General features: G+C 41.4%; 1 protein-coding gene across 3 annotated transcripts in view; it reads left to right on the top strand.

Moving 5' to 3' along the window:
- Positions 1-454: 454 nt before the first annotated feature.
- ESR1 (estrogen receptor 1) overlaps positions 455-21,266 on the top strand; it is a 251,159-nt gene continuing 230,347 nt past the window's right edge. For 2 of the 3 annotated variants that reach the window (XM_061207608.1, XM_061207609.1), the window contains exon 1: positions 455-906. In XM_061207608.1, the coding sequence (XP_061063591.1) occupies positions 455-906 (452 nt within the window). The remainder of the gene's footprint in view (positions 907-21,266) is intronic. The other variant, XM_061207610.1, reaches the window with a different exon arrangement.

Raw genomic sequence — 21,266 nt, 5'->3', positions numbered from 1 at the left:
CCCTCGGCTCCCCCGCCCTCCTGCAGTGAAATTCAGCCTCTATCCAGCAGCGACAAGTAAAGTAAAGTTCAGGGAAGCTGCTCTTTGGGATCGCTCCAAAACGAGCTGCGCCTGGAGTGATGTTTAAGCCAACGTCAGGGCAAGGCAACAGCCCCTGGCCGGCTTCCAGCACCTCTGTAATGCATACGAGCTCGGGAGACCGGTACTTAAAGTTGGAGACCCGAGCCCGGGAGTTGGCGGAGCGCGCTCGCGCCGGGCTGCACTTGCTCGCGTCCGGCCGGCCCGCTCCATCGGACGGGCCGGCTCCCGGGGCAGGGCCGGAGCTCGCGTCGCGGCGGGACATGCGCTGCGCCGCCTCTAACAGCGGGCTGTGCTCTTCTTCCAGGTGGCCGGTCGGCTGCTGAGCCCTCTGCCGCGGGGGGAGACGGTTTGCGCCTTGCCGCGGCCACTGACCATGACCATGACCCTGCACACCAAAGCGTCTGGCATGGCCCTGCTGCACCAGATCCAAGCCAACGAGCTGGAGCCCCTGAACCGCCCGCAGCTCAAGATCCCCCTGGAGCGGCCCCTGAGCGAGGTGTACGTGGACAGCAGCAAGCCCGCCGTGTACAACTACCCCGAGGGCGCCGCGTACGACTTCAACGCCGCGGCCGCCGCCTCCGCGCCCGTCTACGGCCAGTCGGGCCTCGCCTATGGCCCCGGGTCCGAGGCGGCCGCGTTCGGCGCCAACGGCCTGGGGGGTTTCCCGCCGCTCAACAGCGTGTCTCCGAGCCCGCTGGTGCTCCTGCACCCGCCGCCGCAGCTCTCGCCCTTCCTGCATCCCCACGGCCAACAGGTGCCCTATTACCTGGAGAACGAGCCGAGCGGCTATGCGGTGCGCGAGGCCGGCCCTCCCGCCTTCTACAGGTACCCGCGCCGCCCGCCGCGCCACGTCGGGGTGGCCGCCGCGCGCCCGGCGGCGGGAGGGAGCGGGGGGCGAGGGGCCGCGCCGCCGGGAGCTCGCGGGGCCCGCAGGCCGCGGGGCCGGGCGCCCAGCAACCCGGCCGCCGCCGGAACCGCGGACGCGCGACCCGAGGGCTAGCGCGCGGCCCGGCCCAGGGTCACGGGGGGGGGGATCTCGCGTTCGAGAGTCAAGTTCTCTGGTCTGGCGGCTTAAAAAAAAAAAAAAAAAACAGCAACATTCTGTTCTCCACGCCCGCCCCCCGCCCCCAGTGTCTGCGTGAGACGCAGATCCGAAACCCCGTGTGCTTCCTAACTAAACAAATATTGGAAAGCTGTGCAAAGCAGAGGTTATTAGTGTGTGTGTGTGGGGAACACCCCAGAGCAAATAAACACAAGGTGCTCTGAGTCCCTAGAAAATGTCCCGCTTTGGTATTTAAGGCTGAAGGTGTCTGGGGCTAGCGGAGCTCAGAATTTTATTTATTTATATTATTAGTATTATTTTACAATTTTGTTTTAATGTGCTTGCAAAATTTCCTTTCTTCTAGAATTTCGGGGTGGAAATATGCACGCTATGATGATGGTGGTGATAGTGATGGTGAAGGTGATTCCCTTGGGAAGCGATTCCTAGCACCGCTTTCCTCGCCCTCCCCGTCCCACCTTGGAGGGCTGTAGGATCGAATTGCGCTCCTGAGAGGGGCAATAGAGTTCAATGGGTCTTAAGGAGTTTCTGATTTCTGAGTTACCCGGCTGAGTCCGTGTCAGAGCAGGCAGAAGACTTCTGACAGCCAGAGATTTATAAGTGTCCTGTGGGTTTAACACATGCCACATCGAAGCACGAGTGTTTTGAAATACTTTCCTGACAGCTAAGTTTCATTTCTGGCCTACCGGGGAGGAGAATGCCCCAGGACTGGGGAGCAGCGGTTCAGCCCGGTTCTGTGCTTTGCCTTCAGGGGCGAAGAAGCAGCTGGTAGTTTGGGACACTTTTGTGACTTAAGAGGCAAATGTTTTGTGTCCTTATTTATTTTTCCTAATAGAGATTATACTTTCCTTCTCCCCTCTTCCTCCCATTTTCCTTTTGACAGCGTCTCCCTTCTCTTCGTGATGGACTTGAGGAAGCCTTAGGCAGGTGGTCCGGGTGAATACCTGTGCCCTAGGTGCTGCTGGGAGGCCCCAGGGCACCCACGTGGCTGGCTGGGTGCTGAGTTAGGCACTGCCTGACTGTACGCTGGTGCCTGGACTCGCCTTCTACTTTCACCCAGATCCTTCTGTATAGCAAGCTGTGGACCGATTTTCCATTCAGTGTTCTATATCCAGAGATATTTGTAGCAGAAGAAATAGGAGGAAGGTGCAGGGTGGCCCCAGAGGATTGTGAAGACAGACTCTTGGGGTATCTGAATATTACTCCACATCCTTCAGCCCCTCAAAGGACTTTAGAGCATCCCACAGCCAAGCAGGTCCAGCCTGAGTTATTCCTCAGAAGACAAACAATGAACAAAACTTTTAAAAGTTGGCATCTATCACGTTAATTTAACTTGTTTTAATTCAGGGTTAAAATGGAAAACAAAAAAGAATTTATTCTGCCCACTTTAAAAAAAAAAGTGTTAGAACAAAGTATAACGATTAAGTCTAACTCACACCTGTTAAACTCCTTGTTGTGAAGGAAGGCACTGGTATGATGTGAATTCCATAACCTTACGGTAGACTCCAGAAACTATTTTCTTTTCCATTTAATTTTCAGTTCTTTTATTGCAAATTAATGCCACTGAATTTCAATGGGCACTAATGAGGCTGCTTCTCAGTGGATTATTTACTGCCTTGCTAATAATTACAAAGTGAGCATGGTCAAATAAAGAGGGGAATCACATTTTATTCAAAATTGTTCATCATCCCAGTGGCAAATAATATCGCTATAATATGCCCCATCTTAAACTTTTTGCATTAGATGATATTCAGATACTTTTAGAATAATAAAAAAATATGTGGGACTTTAAAAAAAATAAGGTAAAAAACTCATACACATGGGATTCTGTGTGGAAATTCAGTTTTAGAATAATTTTTTTTCCTTTGTCGTTTATTTACCATAACATCCTTTCTTTTGTGTTTGAATTCTGCCTTTATTACCCAGGGAGGGAAAGAAGGCTCTATGAAATAGAGTTATTTCAAATAGACAGATGTTATTTAATATTCTTCCCCCTCTCAGTTTTGCTGTTTGACTCTGGGTAAAAAGAACTGATTAGATTCTTTTAGGAACCTCTAATTTTCTTCAGTAGTTATCAAAAGTTTTGGGGGCCAAAAGCAATGTTTTCAAACTGCTTGTCATGACCCAGAGGATCACGAAATTAGTTTAGTGAGTCTAGAACATTCTTTTTAAAGGAATAAAATAGAAAAGAATATAATAGAAAATAGTCAAGTGGGTAATATCTAATAAGGGAAGGTTTTGTTTCCTGAAAATTTGTTTTAATTATACATGCTTGTTTGTGCTGGCTGTGATTAAAAATGTGTTTCTTACATGGTTTGAGGTAAAGAAGTTTGAAAGCTACTGACCTAAAATGTTATATTCAGTAGAAAAGAAAAAGTTTAGTTAAGTGGCTGGTTGTTTTATCGACACAAACCAAAAAGCAGTTTTGGTTGTCTTTATTTTATTTTTCTCTTACAAATTAGCTGGTGACTTTGGGTCAGTTAGATTAAGCTTTATTACTTCTGGTTCTTAACTTTTCCATTTATAAAATGTTACTGTGTGGATTGTCCACCTGAATGTCCCACAAGGATGTTCAGAGAATTTATGCGAAGTTCACATCATTTAGCGTTAAGATGCTATGGGTATTTTCTTCTTTTGGCCACAATATGTAGCCTTATTTATGTATGAAGAACTGTAACAGATAAAACTGCCCTGGGCATATAGTAATGGGAGAAAGATTGTCACATGTCCCAACAAACTGTTATTAAAAGGGAATAAATTTGTAAATAGACAAGCTGTGACTCTGCAAAATATGTCTTACCTAAAATGTCATGATGAAGGCAAGTGGGAGTTATCTTATCCTGGGTTCCTTAGCAAGTTCAAATATCTTAGGGAGTTTGGATAAAACTGAAGATGAAAATTAATTATATCCACTACGTTTTAAAAAATTCAAATGAGGTATTTAATACTCTGTGCTGATTTCAGTTTTATTACTCAATATTCTTAAAGGCTAAATATTGCCCACTTCTCCAAAAAACTTGACCAATATACAAACCTTTTGCATCAAAGCCAAAGCCCTAGTGATTTGTCTACTGTCTACTGTCTGTATGCATATTTTTAGTGCCTAGTTTGTGCATTGGTGAACACTTAGAACTATTTCTCAACTTTGAGCAAGGCTCACTTCTAGGGAGAGATTTGAATGGTTAATTTTCAAGTTTTCAGTAATTCTTTCTTTGTAGTTAGGTGATATCTCAGCACCCTTTTTTCCTGTTCTCACTTTTTTCAGTCATTTAAATTGTTACTGTTTACCTGACTCTTTGTGTTAGTCTAAGAATAGTTCAAGGAGCCACATATTACCTCGGGAATGAGTATATTTTAGGTTGAAACAGAATCACATCTTCAAACCCCATTTCATTTTCACCTACTCTATGTGGCTTGTACGTGTTTGGTAGAAAGCCCCTGAAAGGTAATTGCCACTTATTCTAACCTTCTTTCTCACACTCCGTTAATTTGGATCTCTGGATTACTTTTGTGAATATATTTAAGATGTGACATTCATAATTTGGGAAGATTCAGGTTCAGCATTTTGGTTTCTTATTATTTTAAGGATGTAAAAGACAGGGGTAAGACATTGACAATGACAAGAACAATAGATATCAGGAAAAACTATAAAAGATGTCAAACTTTCCGATCATGATAAGACATTAGTACTTTTGTCAAGTGAGCTAGTGTATGTGAAAGCAGTACATAAGCTATACAAGTAATCGCTATTTTATTATTTTATTCACATATTAATATTTGTTCTGGTGCTTTTGTAAGCTAAAAAAAAAACTGCAGGGAAGAACTGTTTTAAGTGGTCAGGAGTTTCACTACAAGTATAGATTGATGATAACATGAACTCATTTTCTGTGGAAGCCAAATTTAAATAAAATCTTTATTACCATCTGCAGCATTTGTTTGCAGTCTGGGTTATCATAAAGAACATCTATCTTATAGATACGTTTTTTAAAAAGTCAAAACCCCGATTATGTGATAATAGTTTTATGTAAGGAAATTTATGAATTTTAATTCTATTTTTTCTAAAATGCATGTTCAGCACAAAAATAATAAATCTAACTCCTCCCAGTGACTTCAGTATTATTTTTAATGTAACTTTAGAAGAACCCAGTAGAGAGGGCTAAGTGTGTTCCCTTCTTCTCTAGGACACATTGACTTGATAGAGGCAAATTACTCATTTGGTTTAATTCCAAGTCTCAGTTTGCTTATCGAAGAAAGGAAAACAGAGTGGCCACAACTGTTTAGAACCCAAATTCATACTCCAGAAAAAGATGCTATATAAATCCCCAAAATTCAGCTGCTTGAACACAAACCAGCCAAAGTGAAAGTGTAAAGGATTTCATGAAAGGAGGCAGTCCATCAAAATCATTCAGCAGTTTTATTTTATATTTTAAACTCTGCTGATGAATTGACAGATAACATCATTTTAAAAAACAGTGTGTCTGAGCTGTCCCCTACTCCATCCCTAAAACATACCCTCACAGCATCCTCTGAAATCTGAGGACTTAAGTGGGCTGGAGGTGAAGGGAAGCACCTTTATGATGTTCTTGAGCTCATGAGAGAAGAAACCATGAATGCTGAGTTCTGCACCTTAGAGAATATTAGTAGGAATTATGGGGGAACATTTTGCATTAATCAACAACACTTTTAATTATATGTACATGTTTAAACCCTATTAAAAATATGAAGGCTAGAAAGGCAACTGTTTTGCTCCCAAATGACAAAATTTTATATGGTTTAACAAAGTGATAATTGAATAAGAAGGAGTAGGGCTGACTGACTCTTGGAAGTATTATGGTGGTGTGACGGTGGAATCCACGATGATGGTGGCGGTGGCGGCAGAGAGAAGGAAGAGGAGGAAGGTGACGGTGATGACAGTTATGATGTTAGCAGCAAGGAGATGTCGAAGGCAGTTGGGGTAGTATTTCTGGATGCCTATTATGTAGCCTGGAGATATCTATCCAAACAGAAATGAAAAATTTTTAATGTACTTGGCTCATTTTTGTGGAGTTATAATTTACATATATAGTCAAAATTTTCAATAATAATACTATCAATAACATGAATACCATAAATCTGTTAAGTACCTCCCATTGCTATACAGAAATTAAAAAAGAAAAATCCAAACACACCTGGATTTTTTTCTTTGTTTCTCCCCTGAACTTTTTAGAGGAACACATTGAGTTCTTAGTTTGTTCCCATAACATCTTCTCCTTTAATCAAGTGTGTCATCTTTCATGAGATAGTAGGTGACTTTGTCTTGTCATTTTCTGCTTTCTGAAGCTCTGGTAAATTAGGCTTGGGAAAATTATAGTAGATCAATGAAAGTTAATAAAGTTAATTAAGAAACGTTCAGGACTGGATATTTCCCAGTGAGCCCTCAATAAACTCAGCTAGGGTCCTTCTTTTTGAGGGTTCCCCCAAAGTTGTCACCTTCAAGACGGGCCAGTGACCTCTGAGGTTTCATGTTCAGATTCTCACCTTCAGCTTGGAAGCTACAGAGCTGTCTGGCCCGAAGGCTCCCCCTCCGTGGTTGTGGTCCCATTTCCAGCCTGCATCCCTCGCCCTCATTCCCCCTGTTCCCAAACAGTGGCGAGTGCAGGGACCCAGCAGCCTTCATGTGTGCATGCCAGGCACTACTTCCTGGGCAGTTTTCTTGGCAACTCGATTCACGATTCACTTCTCTCACATAAAGACTTGGAATTTCTTTTAAGACGCTGAAAGTAAAAGAGAATTCTCTTTTAGTTTCCTGCAACTAAATAGTGTTAGAAATAGTAATTTTTGCATTGGCATCCTTTCTGTTTCCTCCGCTGATCTTTGTTTTGATAGTCCGTTCTCCTGTTTTCTTGTTTCTTTGCTTTATTTTCTACTGTTCTTCCTTTTAAACTCTTCTTGGCTTCTTTTCGGCTATCCAGCTTTCTTTTTTCTTTTCTGTTTTAGTCACTCCATCTGTGTAGTCCCACAGTTTTCCTCCCATCTTTTCTGGTTTATTTCTTTATTGACCTCTGTTGTCTGTTATTTTAATAAATTTGGAACAGGGCTCATCAGAGTTCCTCCCTAGCCTGGGAAGGCCAGTGGTGTAAGAACATGCCTTAATAACCCATTCACTACATTAAAAGTGACATTAACTACAGTAAAAGTTTCAAAAACGATTTTTTCTTGTCTTTAAGGATAGACGCTTAACAAAAATTCAGGAAGAAAATTTCACTTAGTAAAATTGCTTTCGTAGCTCATTCATTCATTCATTCATTCATTTGGCTACATTGTTCCAAAGTGTGTAGCTCATCAAAGGCATAGATGAAATATCAGTAAAATGTGTATTTGTATTCCTAGCAGTTCACATATCAGTGTTAGCACAGAGCAACCAGGAGTCTTACTGCATGAGTGGGTGAAATCCTAGGGCCACAGGCTTCTGCATGTCGATTTGGTATGGAGGTGACAAAAAGTGCAGCCTTTGCTGTGGTCTCCCGGTGGCCTACTTTTCAGGAATCTAGATCCACGTGAACTTACACCATGCATTTAAAACCGACTGTAATTTCCCACTTCGTCAACAAAAACATTCCTCTTTGAACAGTCGTAGGTACATCCATGATTCATTTTACTTACTTCATGAAGGTATTTTAAGTGTTTTTTTTTTGAAGATTTTTTTTTGATGTGGACCATTTTAACAATCTTTATTGAATTTGTTACACAGTATTGCTTCTGTTATATGTTTTGGGTTTTTGGCCACGAGGCATGTGGGATCTTAGCTCCCCGACCAGGGATTGAACCTGCAGCCCCTGCATTGGAAGGCGAAGTCTTCTGGACCGCCAGGGAAATCCCTAGTTTTGTTTTTTTTGTTGTTGTGGGTAAAACTTTCACTATACAACATTGTCAGAAACATAATTGATTTTAAGGGTGCTTTATGCTAACTTTGACTTCTGCTTTTTTTGGGGGGGGAGGGGGGAAGACATATTTCTGCTGGATTATTTCAAGCACTTCAGAGAGAGAGAGAATGTGCATTCTAATTTGAGTACAGGATATAATTTAGTTACAATGGGAAGGTATTTTCTTTAGTTATCTGACAAAACTTGAGAGGCCTCCAGGAGCCTCTTGAATTTCTAATAGGAGGAATCCCTGAGCACTGGTCCAAGCAGAAAGCCTATCTTACATCACTGTATTTCTCTCAGCCCTTGGCAAAGTGCATGGCACAACAAGTCCCTAGAAGCATGGTAGGCAGGAAGCACCAGTTACCCTGATTCCCTCTGGTCTCTTGCAGGGAGAAAGGCCAGTCAGGAAGAGATGTTTAGACGGGATTGGAAGAATGTGGGGAGTTTGCGAATACCCCTTTCTCAGGAATGAAAATGCAAAGGGCTCCGCTGGGCATTTCAAGTTCAGTGATTCCTATTATTCACAAACTGCACTTTTATGAATTTGCCTACTCACTGACATTTTTGTAACCTTCCTATCAGTACTCATCGCACTTTCTCAGTCATTCACAGTAGCACAGCCGAGCACAAAGTAGTGAAAAATTTGAGTCATCCAACATGCGCGTTCCTAGCTGAGGTCAAATAAGGTGAGCTCTGCCTGCTTGTTTTAGCTCTCAGACTGTAAACAAGTGTCCTGTTTGGGGTCCATTTAGTGCCACTTTGTTTGTGTGTTTTTTGCATTTTTGTCCTTTTCATTAGTGATTTTGCTGTTTAAAAAGCATAGTGCTGAAGTGCTGTCTAGTGTTCCTAAGTACAAGAATGCTGTGATGTGCCTTATGGAGAAAATACATGTCAGATAAACTTCATTCAGCATGAGTTATAGTGCTGTTGGCCATGATTTTAATGTCAACAAGTCAACAACATATGTTAAATAAGATGTCTTTAAAGAGAAACACACACATACATACACACACACACACACCCACACACATGAAACAAGGCTGTATATTGCTTGGTTGATAAAAATGTTACAACCAGAGGCTCTCAAGAACCTAACCCTGTATTGCCCCCAGGAGTGATGGTTTAGTATTCACTAATTCAGTGTTTGTGGCTTCTACTGTGTACTTCATAGAACTTAACTTGCAAGAAAAAAGAATTGATTGTATATAATAAAGTGATGAAAGCACAGGTTTGGGAGACCAGCAGCTTGTTTCTTGACCCTTGCCCAGTTGTAATCTCTGGCTCAATGTGCCTCAGTTTACTCAATTGTAAAATGCCAATCAAAATAGGACATACTTCTTTTGGTTGTTGGGAGGATTAAATGAGTTCAGAGATGTCAAGGGCTGAAAAGACACCCAGCACGTTGCCAGCCACAATTTTTTATGACTTCTTTAGAAGGGAATTGGCAACTCTACACTGAAGAAGGTGAATATGAGAGCTCTTTAAGAGTCTGGAATGTTTGTAACTTCCCTATATTTGTTTATTTTGCCTTCAAGGGATCGACTTTAATACCCTATTGTGATTAGAAGTTAAACTTTTCCAACCTAAAGGAAGCAGGAAGCTAGTATTTTTAGAAATGCTTAGTGTATGCCAGATACTGTGCGAGCAAAACAAAACAAAGCAACTGTAATAAACTCCAAATAAATAAAAAATAAATAAATCAATAAAAAAGAAGGAAAGGCATTAAGTAATCTGGACTGAAGCAACTCTAGAGAGGGAAGTAGTTGAAATTGACGGAAGCAGTCTACGGAGAAGCCATGACGTACAAGGGCAAGGAGGGAATTTCTCTGTGATTCGGAAAGAAGGAAACAGAGAGGGAAGACGGATGGAAGCCAGCATTTATAGAGCATCTATAAAAGTGGATTTTCAACCTGGCTGCACGTTAGAATCAAGGATGATTTCAGAGTCACCCAGATGATTAAAAAACAACTGAGACCTGGGCCATATCTCGGCAGTTTGGATAACTGCCCTGGGGGTGAAGCGTGAATAAGCAATTAAGAGAACAAAACAAGACAAAAAAACTCCACGGGCTTTTCTCCTGGGCAGTCCACTGATTCGCAGTCTCCCAGCACTTCTGTAAGTGTTATCACATTTAATCTTCCTATGCCTGTCTGTGACAGTGGCCCCAGGGTTTTGCTGTGTTCTGACCCCGAGGAAGACTATTCAGACCCAGGGCTGCCTGTTTTCCAAGTCTCCATTTCACTGAGCCTCTTGGGTTTCAGAAGCAGAGGGAGGAAGGAGTGCTGAGGAGAAAAATGACAGTAGCGTTAATTTCTACTCCTCATCTTTCCAAAATAACGTATAAAGTAGGCGGTTGCGTTGGATATTGACTAGATACAAAGAAGGCAAATGGAAGAGTATGAGGTTGCAGACTTCTGCCACAGGATATGAAGATGAAATTAGGAAACGACCGAAAACATGAATGCAAATACAGTTGACCCTTGAGCAACACAGGTTTGAGCTGCTTGGATCCACGCACAGGCGGATCGGTTTCAACATAAGTACTATAGTGCTACACGATATGCTGTTGGCTGAATCCACAGATGCAGAACTGGGGATACAGGAGGAACCACGGATATGGAGGCGGGCTATAAGATATACCAGGAATATTTTTAATTAAAGTACAGTTGATTTACAGCATTATGGTCATTTCAGGTGTATATACTCGGATTTTTTTTTTTTCATTGACTAGATAGTTTTTATTAGACAATTAAAACTGATTTGAAACTTAGAGGTGATCCTATAACTTATTACTACCTAAAAGTGATACGGAAAGTCTGTAGCCTGCTGGTAATTTTTTCTGTGGTAAGAAAAAGAAAAAACTTTACCCACTGAAAAAAATTTAAAGTTATGATGAGAGAAAAAACTAAGATTTTGTTTTGTTTACACCCCACAGGCCATGATTGTGCAAATAATGGTTACAGATACATGATTATTTTATTACAAATGCTATCCCATTTTCTCCAGCTAGATGATACAGCTGTTTGTTCATTTTTAAATTGTTGATGAAGATGGAGCAGTCTAAACAACTTAAGGAAGCTAAGATTCATATACTCGGATTTTTGATTGGGCTGAGGGTTGGTGCCCATAATCCCCGTGTTCGTTCAAGAGTCAACTGTACACACCTATGCCAATTAGCGGGCATGATTTGGGTTTTGGGTAAAGGTTTAGATAATTGGAGGTCATTGAAATCCTTGAACCTTCCCCCTCAACAGGCTTCTCTTCTCTTTAGTTCTTCCGATCGTTGCCACACACCAGACTCTAGCATTGTTGATACAGCCTCTAAATATCAGTACAATTGTTTGATTGAAATGAGCATGGGCCTCCTCTGATGTCCACACGGTGTTCTAGGCCCTACACCATGAGGCGCTATCAACCCACGGGCCCAGGGCTGTCTGGTTCTTTGTGTTTTGTGTCTGATGCTCAGCAGTTGTGATTGACGAAACCAAAGTTGCTTTTCCATAACGAGCCCAACCCTCGTCTAAGGAGTCTGTGTTTAACGTTAGAAAATGGCTAGCAAAGGTGTTAAGTGGCTGGTAGGCACATTCACAAGTTTTAGCGTTTCTATGTTGAACAACTGTAGCTCACAGAGATGCGGTACCAGGCATCTTCTTGCAGGTCTCAAAAACACAGAAAGAAGCTCCTTCTCAAATGCCTTTCGTGTCCTTCTCTCCTTTCTCTGCACACAGCCAATTGTCTATTATTGCTGTAATAGTTCCTTACTGATTTTGAGCTTTCAAACTCTAATTTTCCAGTTTACCTGAGCTTACTACCCAAAGTAGACATTTGATTGGGTCCTTCCTCTGTTTCAAAGCCTTCAGTGGCTTTTCACCATCACAGAACAGATGCATATTCTATAGTGCCATGTTCAAAGCCCTTGTAATTTGATTCCAACTCATCATCTCCTGATGTTCAAAAGCAAATTTAAACGGGCACATTCCCACTTGCATTCTTCAGTCATCTCCATCTCTCACATAGTATACCTTTCTTTCTTCTTGTCCCATCTCTGTTAGGCTGAGTCTACCCAAAAGTCAAAGTTCAGTTCAAATGCCACCTCCACCAGATGGGTTATCCACCTGGCATTCTTTCAGTGTTCATTGTGCACATAGAGCACCTTTTTGGGTACCTCTATTATGGAAATCACCATAGAATGCCTTTCATTATGGTTGTGAATAGATTTGTCTCCCCCATCTATTTAATTGTTACCAATTATTAATAACAGTAATGTTCATTCATATATTAACTCATTATTAATGAAATGATTGTTTCATTAATTTTATAGATTAATTTAGAGTAATTGTATACAGTTTATTAATTAATGTGTATATTCACTCAGTAAGCTTTATCAAATGTCAATCATATACTGACTTCTGTGGTAGCTACAGAGATTGGACACCTTATCTGTCATTAAGTTGCTCATAGTTAAGTGAGGGAGCTGACAAGTGTATAGACAATTGAAAACCAGTGGAATAAGAATGGTGATAGAGGAGGGACCCACTAGAGGCACTGAGGAGGGGCACTTAACCAGACAGAGGGCTCCCATCTACTGAGGAACAGATCCGGAAAGGTTTGATGGAGGTAGGATTTAGGCAGTCAAAGAAGGGTGGGTGAGGCTGTGAAGAGATGCTGAGTCTGATTTCCTGGTCCTCCCTAGAGTTCCAGCCCAGTTCCTTGGACAGAATGGATGCCTAATAATTTATAGAGCCAAATTGTTGAATTAACCAAAAAGAGTAAATTGTTACAAATAGGAGAAATAACTTTAATAATAGCAGTGGCTAGTATTTTTTGACCATAGTGCAGTAGGCACCCTGCTGAAAGCCTTAAATGGATGATCTTGTTGAATCCTTACACCAACCATAAGAGGCTGATACTGTTATTATTCCCATTTTATGGGGAAAGAAACTAAGAGAGGGCAAGTGACTTGCCCAAGCTCACACAGCCAGTAATGGAGAAATAGGGAATCTAAATCTAGAAGGTGAACTCTGAAGCTCAAGTTTTAACCTACTATATCACGCACAAAAATTGACAGGATGTCTTCTGTCACTGATTGATTTACTTGGCAGTTGGTTTAATTCCTTGTAATATCTTTATATTTAGTTGTGACAATACTTTAATCTTAGACTACATCCCAAGACTGCTTCTTTTAGTTTTATGGGAAATGACTATTTTTATGATGCTTGCTAAAATCATGTTTAAACATTTTTCCATTTAGTAGGGGAACATTTTCCCTTCTGATATCAGGAGGAGCCATTAAATAAGATCCTACAAAGACTTCCCGATAGCAAACGTATGCATTTCTCTGCATGTGAAACCCACCCAAGAATTTAAAATCTGGACAGAATTATAGTATTCATTTGGTCCAAACCTCTCTTTACACAAATAAAATCATAAAATCAGAGTATTTTAAATCTAGGCGGGACCTTAGGCCTGATGGATTCCCACCTCTTTATTTTCTAATTGAAGCAATTGAAGTCTTGAGAGGGGAAGTGACTTCCCCAAAGTTCCCCAGCTGGTGCGGTCAGAGCCAGAGGTAGAACCTATGTCTGTCTCCAGCCCACTACTTCCTACTTAACAGATGGAGGTGTGACCAGCCTCTGTTCACTGAGGATGTCGGGGCCGTGCCCTACTTGCTGTAGTTCTAGCATGTAGAGTAGAAGCTCAAGCAACGTGGAATGAAGGAACGCCTGATGCTGATCACTACGAAACTACAGTGATGGCTAAAGTGAATGCACCAACCATGCCTGTCTAGACAGGCCATGAGTTCAACTGTTGTTTGGCTCCGTGAGAATTTTTAACCTTGGTTTGACACTTCAGTTTTAAGAATCGGGGAGACTTATTTCCTATACTTACATTTAGATCATTTCCTCTCAGTTCTAATAACTATACAGTCAGCCCTCTGTATGCAAGGGTTCTGACTCTGAGGAGTCAATCAACCGCCCACGGAAAATATTGGGGGAAAAAATTCCAGAAAGTTCCCAAAAACATAACTTGAATTTGCTGTGCACAGGCAACTATTTACTAGCATTTGCATCGTATTCATAACTGTTTACGTTGTATTAGGTATTACAAATAATCTAGAGATGATTTAATGTATGTGGGAGGATGTGCATAGGTTATGTGCAAATACTATGCCATTTCATATAAGGGACTTGAGCATCCATGGATTTTAGGATTCTAGGCGGGAGTCGGGTGCGGGGGGTGTCCTGAAATCAATTCCCTTCGGATACCAAGGGACGACTCTATCTTGTTACTTTGTGTTTGAAGATTTCCTTTCTTGTTTTTCTTTTTTTTCCTCCTGGGCTTAAAGGTTAGGAATTACCTTACTGGATTTCTCTAGAGACTTATACTGATTCCTTTTAGATTTCTAAAGCAGTTGGATGCTATTTTTATTCCATAATTACCAATGTGAAAATGGAACTTGCATTATTTCATAATAGATATTTCACCTTAGTATTGGCAAAATTAAAAAATAATTCAGTCTGTGCTTGATCCAGCTGCCTCGTTACAATAGGCATTTTTTTATAACAAGGTTCCATGTTGAAAATCATGTGTCTTCTTTTGGGCTAATCACTAAACCCAGTGTTGACTATATACTGTTTACTATTAAATTTTTCCCCTTGTAGTTTAATACTGTTCCAGGAAATGAAATGTAAGTTTAATAAGAATGGCAATTGATGGAACCGTATGTCCCAGGTATAATTAATGTTCCTGATAAATGTGTTAAAGAAGGGCATGGCTGATGGGTTATAACTGTACTAAACCAAGATGATTTGAAACCACTTATTCTGTAGAAATTTATATTTATAGGCTAGGATTTATAATTAAACAAAACTATACTATTTTTTTTGACTTTCATTTTTTTAATGAGTTAAAGAACTGTTAGAATTGTCAATTAAAATATATGAAAAGAATGTGTTAATAATCTTACAGTTAGTAATACTGTAAAGAGAGCATGGAGGGATTAAATACACTTTTATTAACATTTGATGACTTTTTTTTCATAGAAAGGATGATTTTTATATGTGGGGAAGAACAACAGTTTGAAGCGGCAGAAGTTACCATAGATTTCTTGAGGTTGCCCTTCCCATTTCTTTTCTCTTTTGTGAAAAATTGTAGACCAAAACGTATGTTCTTCTGGTTGTGAAAATGGTGTCGGTAGCCTCTCAGCAAAATGACTTTCACTAAGAAGTTGAAGACAAAACTTCCGTAGTGATATTTTGAGAGCTTTTGTCCTGCATTCTGCATTCTGGTGGTTCCTTGTAGCCCAGGGATGCTATTGATATATACAGAAAGGATGATTAGGTCAATGGTGACTTTTTCTAAGTCAATATTTCTCCTTGGAATATGATCATTTTAATATTCTCAAGGTATAGGCTAAAACTTTCTAATTGGATCTACAGGAAGGAGAGCAGCAGCTGGCGGATGGAAAGTGAGAATGATCAATTAATTCAAGGCCACGTGCCTCATGGTGTGGTGCTAGATCGTACTTAGCATTGAGTGAGCTTCTCTTTGGTGATCTAAGCCATGTGAGTCGGAAGGTACATTAGTATTTTAAACTCCTATATAATTTTAGTAAATGAGTGAACATTAATTTAATGTGATATCCCATTGGCCCAATAGTTAATGCACCTTCAAAATTGCCTAATTTTGTCCAAAGCAGTTCTGTCTCTTGACAAGAAAAGCATGGTTAAGCCTGTGGTGTAACCTTTCCCACTGTCCTGGACTCAACTCTGTCATTTCTGCCAGGCTCATGCATCTCTGTTGCCTTCTCTTAAAAGCATCATATTTAGGATTGCCCAGTAAAATATAGGATGCTCAGGTAAATTTGAATTTCAGATAAATAACAAAAAACTCTTTTAGTATAACTATGTCCCACATGATATTATACTAAAAGATTCTTTGTTGTTGATCTGAACTTCAACTTAACTGGGTATCTTGCATTTTTATTGGGTAAATCTGGTAGCCCCAGCCATGTTGCCTGACTGTTTACTGAGCTTCATTTTTGAAGGCTGAAGGTTATGTTTTATAGCTCTCTCTTCCAGCTGGAACACAGATGTCCACGTGCCTTTTCCTACCAGGAAAGGAGGCATGCTGACGTGGAATCTGTACACTTAAACTTTTGTCATCGTTATTGATTATAATTAAGGACATAGGTTTAGAGTAAATACAGAATGACATAGCTCTTCATTCTTTTACCTGAAAAGTTAGACAAAGTACAAGGGAAAATATTACAATGTAATATTACAATATTATAATTCTACGTGAGGAGAAAATCAAAGAGTAAGGACCTAGTAAAAAGAGACCTGTCATCAGAACTCCTAGTTAGATAATTTTGTGAGTGAGTAATATACTGAGTGAACTTTTCTTGGTTGTTTGGGGGGAATTCTCTTATTTTCGCAGCATTCTGATTGATTTCAGAAAATAGTTTAGAAAAATTATTCTCTGAAATGCTTTCTAGAACGTGAAAGATTTAGAAGAAAATGTACAGCTCCTATGTAGATAGAGCATTGAACAGATCTGCACTCCCCCTCATCCATTTCTTCAGTTTTTAGCACATTGGGGTGGCTGATTCCATACAGAAGAACTTGAGCTTGGCTATGGTGGCTTGGGAGATGGCGTGCTACGTGAGGGGCCTCAATGCGTGGCTGCAAACGGGCTTTCAGGGATGGTGTGTGGCATGGGGAACCTCCAATACATGGATACTAGGGGGTTTGTAAAGAAGTCAAGGCTAAGGGGTGAAAAAAGGAGCTGCCTGGGAGTCAGTGGGATAAGTAATTGCTCCAACAGTCTTCTGAGTATAGGTCAGATAACTGTACGTGTGTAATTTTCTAGAGGGAAATTCTCTGAAGTCTTTTTGGTGAGACCATGGGGAACAAAGTGTGAGTGAGAATTCCCAAATCTTTGGAAACATGTCCTTTTACTCAGTCCTAACTCAAGGACATTGAAGCACTCCCAGAGTCACATGCCAAGGCATAGCTGGGGTTGGGGGGAGGGTTGGTGGGAGGAAGAGTTAGAACTCGTTTCTCAGCTGCTTGGGAAACTTGTTGCTTGAGCTGGTGGCAACTGAGGCCACTGGCTAACAGCTGAGTGATTTTGCCCCAAATGGATGTGAGCCAGGTTTGAACAGAGCACTGGGGATGGGAGGGTAGTAAATGGAAGTTTGGTTGGTTTGATTGTTTTCTGCTTCATAGCATGCTTATACCTTGCAGAACTACAGCAGAAGAATCAGTATTTTATATGAGTATTTCAGCACTAAATATAACAAGTCATAAATACCACTTATAAGGGTAATAACAATGTATAATATTGGCTTCCCTGTGACCAAGGCCAAGTCTTGTAAGAAGACTGAGCAAGTGGAATAGTGACTGGGGATCTGAGCCCTTTTCCCCAGAGCTTTCAGATTGCTTCTGACTGCACTGTCTAGACAGAGCCATCAGAGGGTACTGTCTAGAAACCGGAGGAATCTCAAGAGGCTGCTGTCCAGAAATGAGAGGCAAGTCTGCAAATGCAAAGGCTAGAACATGCCAGCCTGTGCTGGGAGGCCTGAGACACTGATGTTTCCAAAGAGTAGCAGAGCAGCTGTTTTCTTTTTTCCTTCATTTCACAGTATTTATTAATTCAGTTTTCAAGATCAGATCATTTTAAAAATCACCTGAAAATTCTTCTCTAATAAATAACATTCCTCTAATTTACAACTGTTTTTCCAGGATACAAATGAATCAAGTCTTTTAAAAACAAATTCTGTCTAATCCTGGGCAGATTTTTAGAACAGATCCATTCTGGAGAGTCGCTGTGACCTCAGAAGCCCAGCCCTGACCTTCTTCTCAGCCAGGCGTCTGGGGGTGTCAGTAGTCTGAACTCCGTGTGGCGGCCATCATGGTGGTGAGGCTACAGCACAGGCCTTTGGTGACCTGTCTGTATTCCTCGGGTTTGGTCTTCAAGAGTGCCAGGATGTTCTGGAGGGTGTGGGGTGGCTGCATGCCCAGGGGTGGCCATCATGTGATCAGGTAGCCGGTGTCGGTGGCCAGCTGCTTGGTGGAGCGCAGGGCTGGCTCAGGGATCTGGAGGATTGATCTCCTGGCTGCTTGAGACTCAGGCTCTAGAAAACTTTGCTGCGTTAACTTTGCTGACTTCCTGGGTACCACACTGGACCGTTGGTCCAGGGAGTATTTGAAATCACTGTTTGCCAGTCTGGTTTAGAGTCACCAATGCGGCCTGTCTGACATGCTCTTACTTCACCCTGTTGATGTTGTAGGACCCCCACCTAGGTTCACTGGATGGCTGACCCAGTTTGCCCTTTCATTCATTCATTCATTCCACAACCGATATTTATTGGCCATCTACTCTATGCCAGGCGCTATGCTAGGCACTGGGAACAGACCAGTAAACAAATCAGACCAATCAGGAAAGGTTCCATTAGGAAGGCGACACTTAAACAAAGATGTGAAATAGGGAAGGGCATGAGAATATCTCAGTGAAGAGTATTTCAGGCCGAGGTCACAGCAGTGAAAAGGCCCTGGGACAGGAGTGTGCCCTGTGTGTATGAGACAGGGAGGCTGGGATGACAGAGTGGAGCACCAAGTTGGAGGTGAGGACGGAGAGGAGTGTAGGCGTCAGAGTGAACAGGGCCTTTGCAGGTCATTGTCAGGTTGCTGGCTTTTACTCTGAATGAGTGGGAGATCCAACAGAGGGTTTTGAAGAGCGGAATGACCTGATCTGAGTTTTTATTGTGAAAGTTTTCAAACCTTGACAGACGTGCAATAGCATAACGACCCTTCATGTATTCATCACCCAGCTTTGGCAATTATATTTTATTTGTACGTATTTCTGTATGCGTTTCTGAAGGATGGGGACTATTTTTTAAAAAACACAACTATACTATGATTAGCATATTTAAAAGTTAACAATATTTCTATAAGTATCAAGAATTTGCATTGATTTATACTTTGAAGGTCAAGCTATTGGGATTTCCTGACAGTTTTGATGTAGCATGTGAGAGGAGTCAAGGATTAGACAGTAATTAAAATCCTTTTCAGTGTCATACATTTATTGGAACACTACTATGTATGTATTTGAAAATAGGTTTTAAAGATTAACATCAGCATCTGCCTTCAGGATTTTTAGTTTCTTTTTGTAAATATTATCCAATGCCGTCAATTCCCCAGCTAGAGAAATTATTGGTATTGCTATTTTCAAATGTGGAAAAGTGGCACAGAGTTACTCATATGTTAAGTGAGTTATTCTAAAGTCCCTTAGATGGTGGTTGAGAAAATCCTGGTAAACAGGGAGTGACTTACCCAAACTTGAAATTTCTTTTGCTCTATTATCTATTCTTCTCTAGAAGAAATTTGGGCCGGCAATTGGACATATATTAGGATGGATTTACTAATCCCTCAAGGTATTTTTAATTATTTCAAGAGCTATCATGCAGCTATCTCCATGTAATTCAGCTGAATTATTAAATTGAATTAATTTAAATGTAATCAAAAGATTAATTGGCTGCCTCCTATATATTATTAGATGTTGTTCACAAGGCTTCCACAGTCTAGTGGGCATGGAACCTGTGGAACCATTATTGCAATCAGGGAGGCAGAGAGAATGTGGCTACAAGGTATAGAGATAGCAGAGGGAAGAAGTGAGTCAGGATGCGATTAGGATTTCTCCTGGATCACAGGGGCTGGGCAAGGTTATTCTTGGCAGAAAACAACATGAGCGAAGGCATGAGAAGAGCGAAGGCATGAGAAGAGTGAAGGCATGAGAAGAAGAGTGAAGGCATGAGAAGAGCGAAGGCATGAGAAGAGTGAAGGCATGGCAGGTTAGGAAGTGCACACAGTTGGCTGCTGGAGTACACGGTACCTGGAAGGTGGGTAAAGGAGTAGCAGGAAATGAGTCTGGAGAAAGGTCGAGCTATTGCAGAGAACACTTTGCATATGTTACCCTAAGTCAAAGAGGTAACAGTAGCATGTCAAAACTCCAAAACTCCCCTCAAGTTCCAGAATCGCTGCCCCTGGTAGGGTGTCTCACACACACCAACCCAATCTCATCTCGCCGTGAGATCCGCATAGTGTGCGACTCTGTAGGTGTCCCACGTGCTCCTAGTGTCTCTGGATGACATAATCTGCAATTGTCATTGCTACACCACAGAGCAATCTACTGTGTCTTCTCAGAAGTAAGCAAGATGTTTTTTTCTTTGTTGCATCAGCAGCAAAAGAATAGGTTGCTCTTTGAGCTTGCTTCCTGTAGAGTGGATTGGAAAATCAAAGCGGGCTAACTCTGCAGGTTAGTTCTAACTTCCGCATCTAAGAGAGCTCTTGATACCTACCCGGAGGTGTCAACATTTCTGGTCACTGATTATGGTGAAGAATTTGGCCTTACTATCGAGGAAGGTTTTGTGCAAAAGAACCTCTGTTCATTTTAAACCATATCCAAATTGTCTTCTATTCTGGAAATGTTCATTTGCTTCGGAACCCTCTCCAGCCATGCGTGCTGACTGAGCAGAGCCTCAGTAGATGAATTATGTCTCCTTTGTCTTTGATATCTCAACTATATTTTCTTCTACCCAGCTTCCCACCTCAATCATTGTTAATAGAGCTCAGTGAACTAAGAATATGTCAAATATACAGATGTACGTCCCCCTCCCCGTTTCTTTGTTTATCTATTTCTTTTCTGTCTTCCCTCTATTTTTTTTTTTTCTTCCTGTTTTCTCATGCCTCATATTAGTGAGAAGTGACACTTCTGTGGGCAACCCACTTTGGCAGTTAGAAACACAATGGCCATCACTGAGAGTTCCTTCTGATGGAATGTCTGTTTGTCCGCTTTGATTGGTCGTGGGACTAAGCGCTGAGCAGGCTTAAATGCAGTGCTAGGGCCTCTTACCAACTCATCTTTTACACATTTTATTACTCTTGGGAAAGAGTTTTGAAAAATGGGCTGTGCACTGGTGAGACCCACTGAAGAAATTCTAGCTGGTTATAGATGTTATTGTTGGTCAGAGGCATGGGTCAGAATCATGGTCACCCAGCGTAAAGGCTGGAAAGCAATTTAGAAAACATAGTTGAGACTTCTCATTTGATAGAGAAGAAACTGAGGCCCAAAGAGATTGGTGACTTGCTTCAGCCATGCAGCTGTTATTGGCAGCTTTTTATCTAGAACCCAGGAGTTCTGACTCAGTGTAGAATTTT

This window comes from Eubalaena glacialis, chromosome 12, assembly GCF_028564815.1.
Source record: "Eubalaena glacialis isolate mEubGla1 chromosome 12, mEubGla1.1.hap2.+ XY, whole genome shotgun sequence".
In the NCBI taxonomy this organism is placed as follows: Eukaryota; Metazoa; Chordata; class Mammalia; order Artiodactyla; family Balaenidae; genus Eubalaena; species Eubalaena glacialis.
The sequence above is the reverse complement of the archived record's forward strand: the minus strand, read 5'-3'. Positions and strand labels throughout refer to the sequence as shown.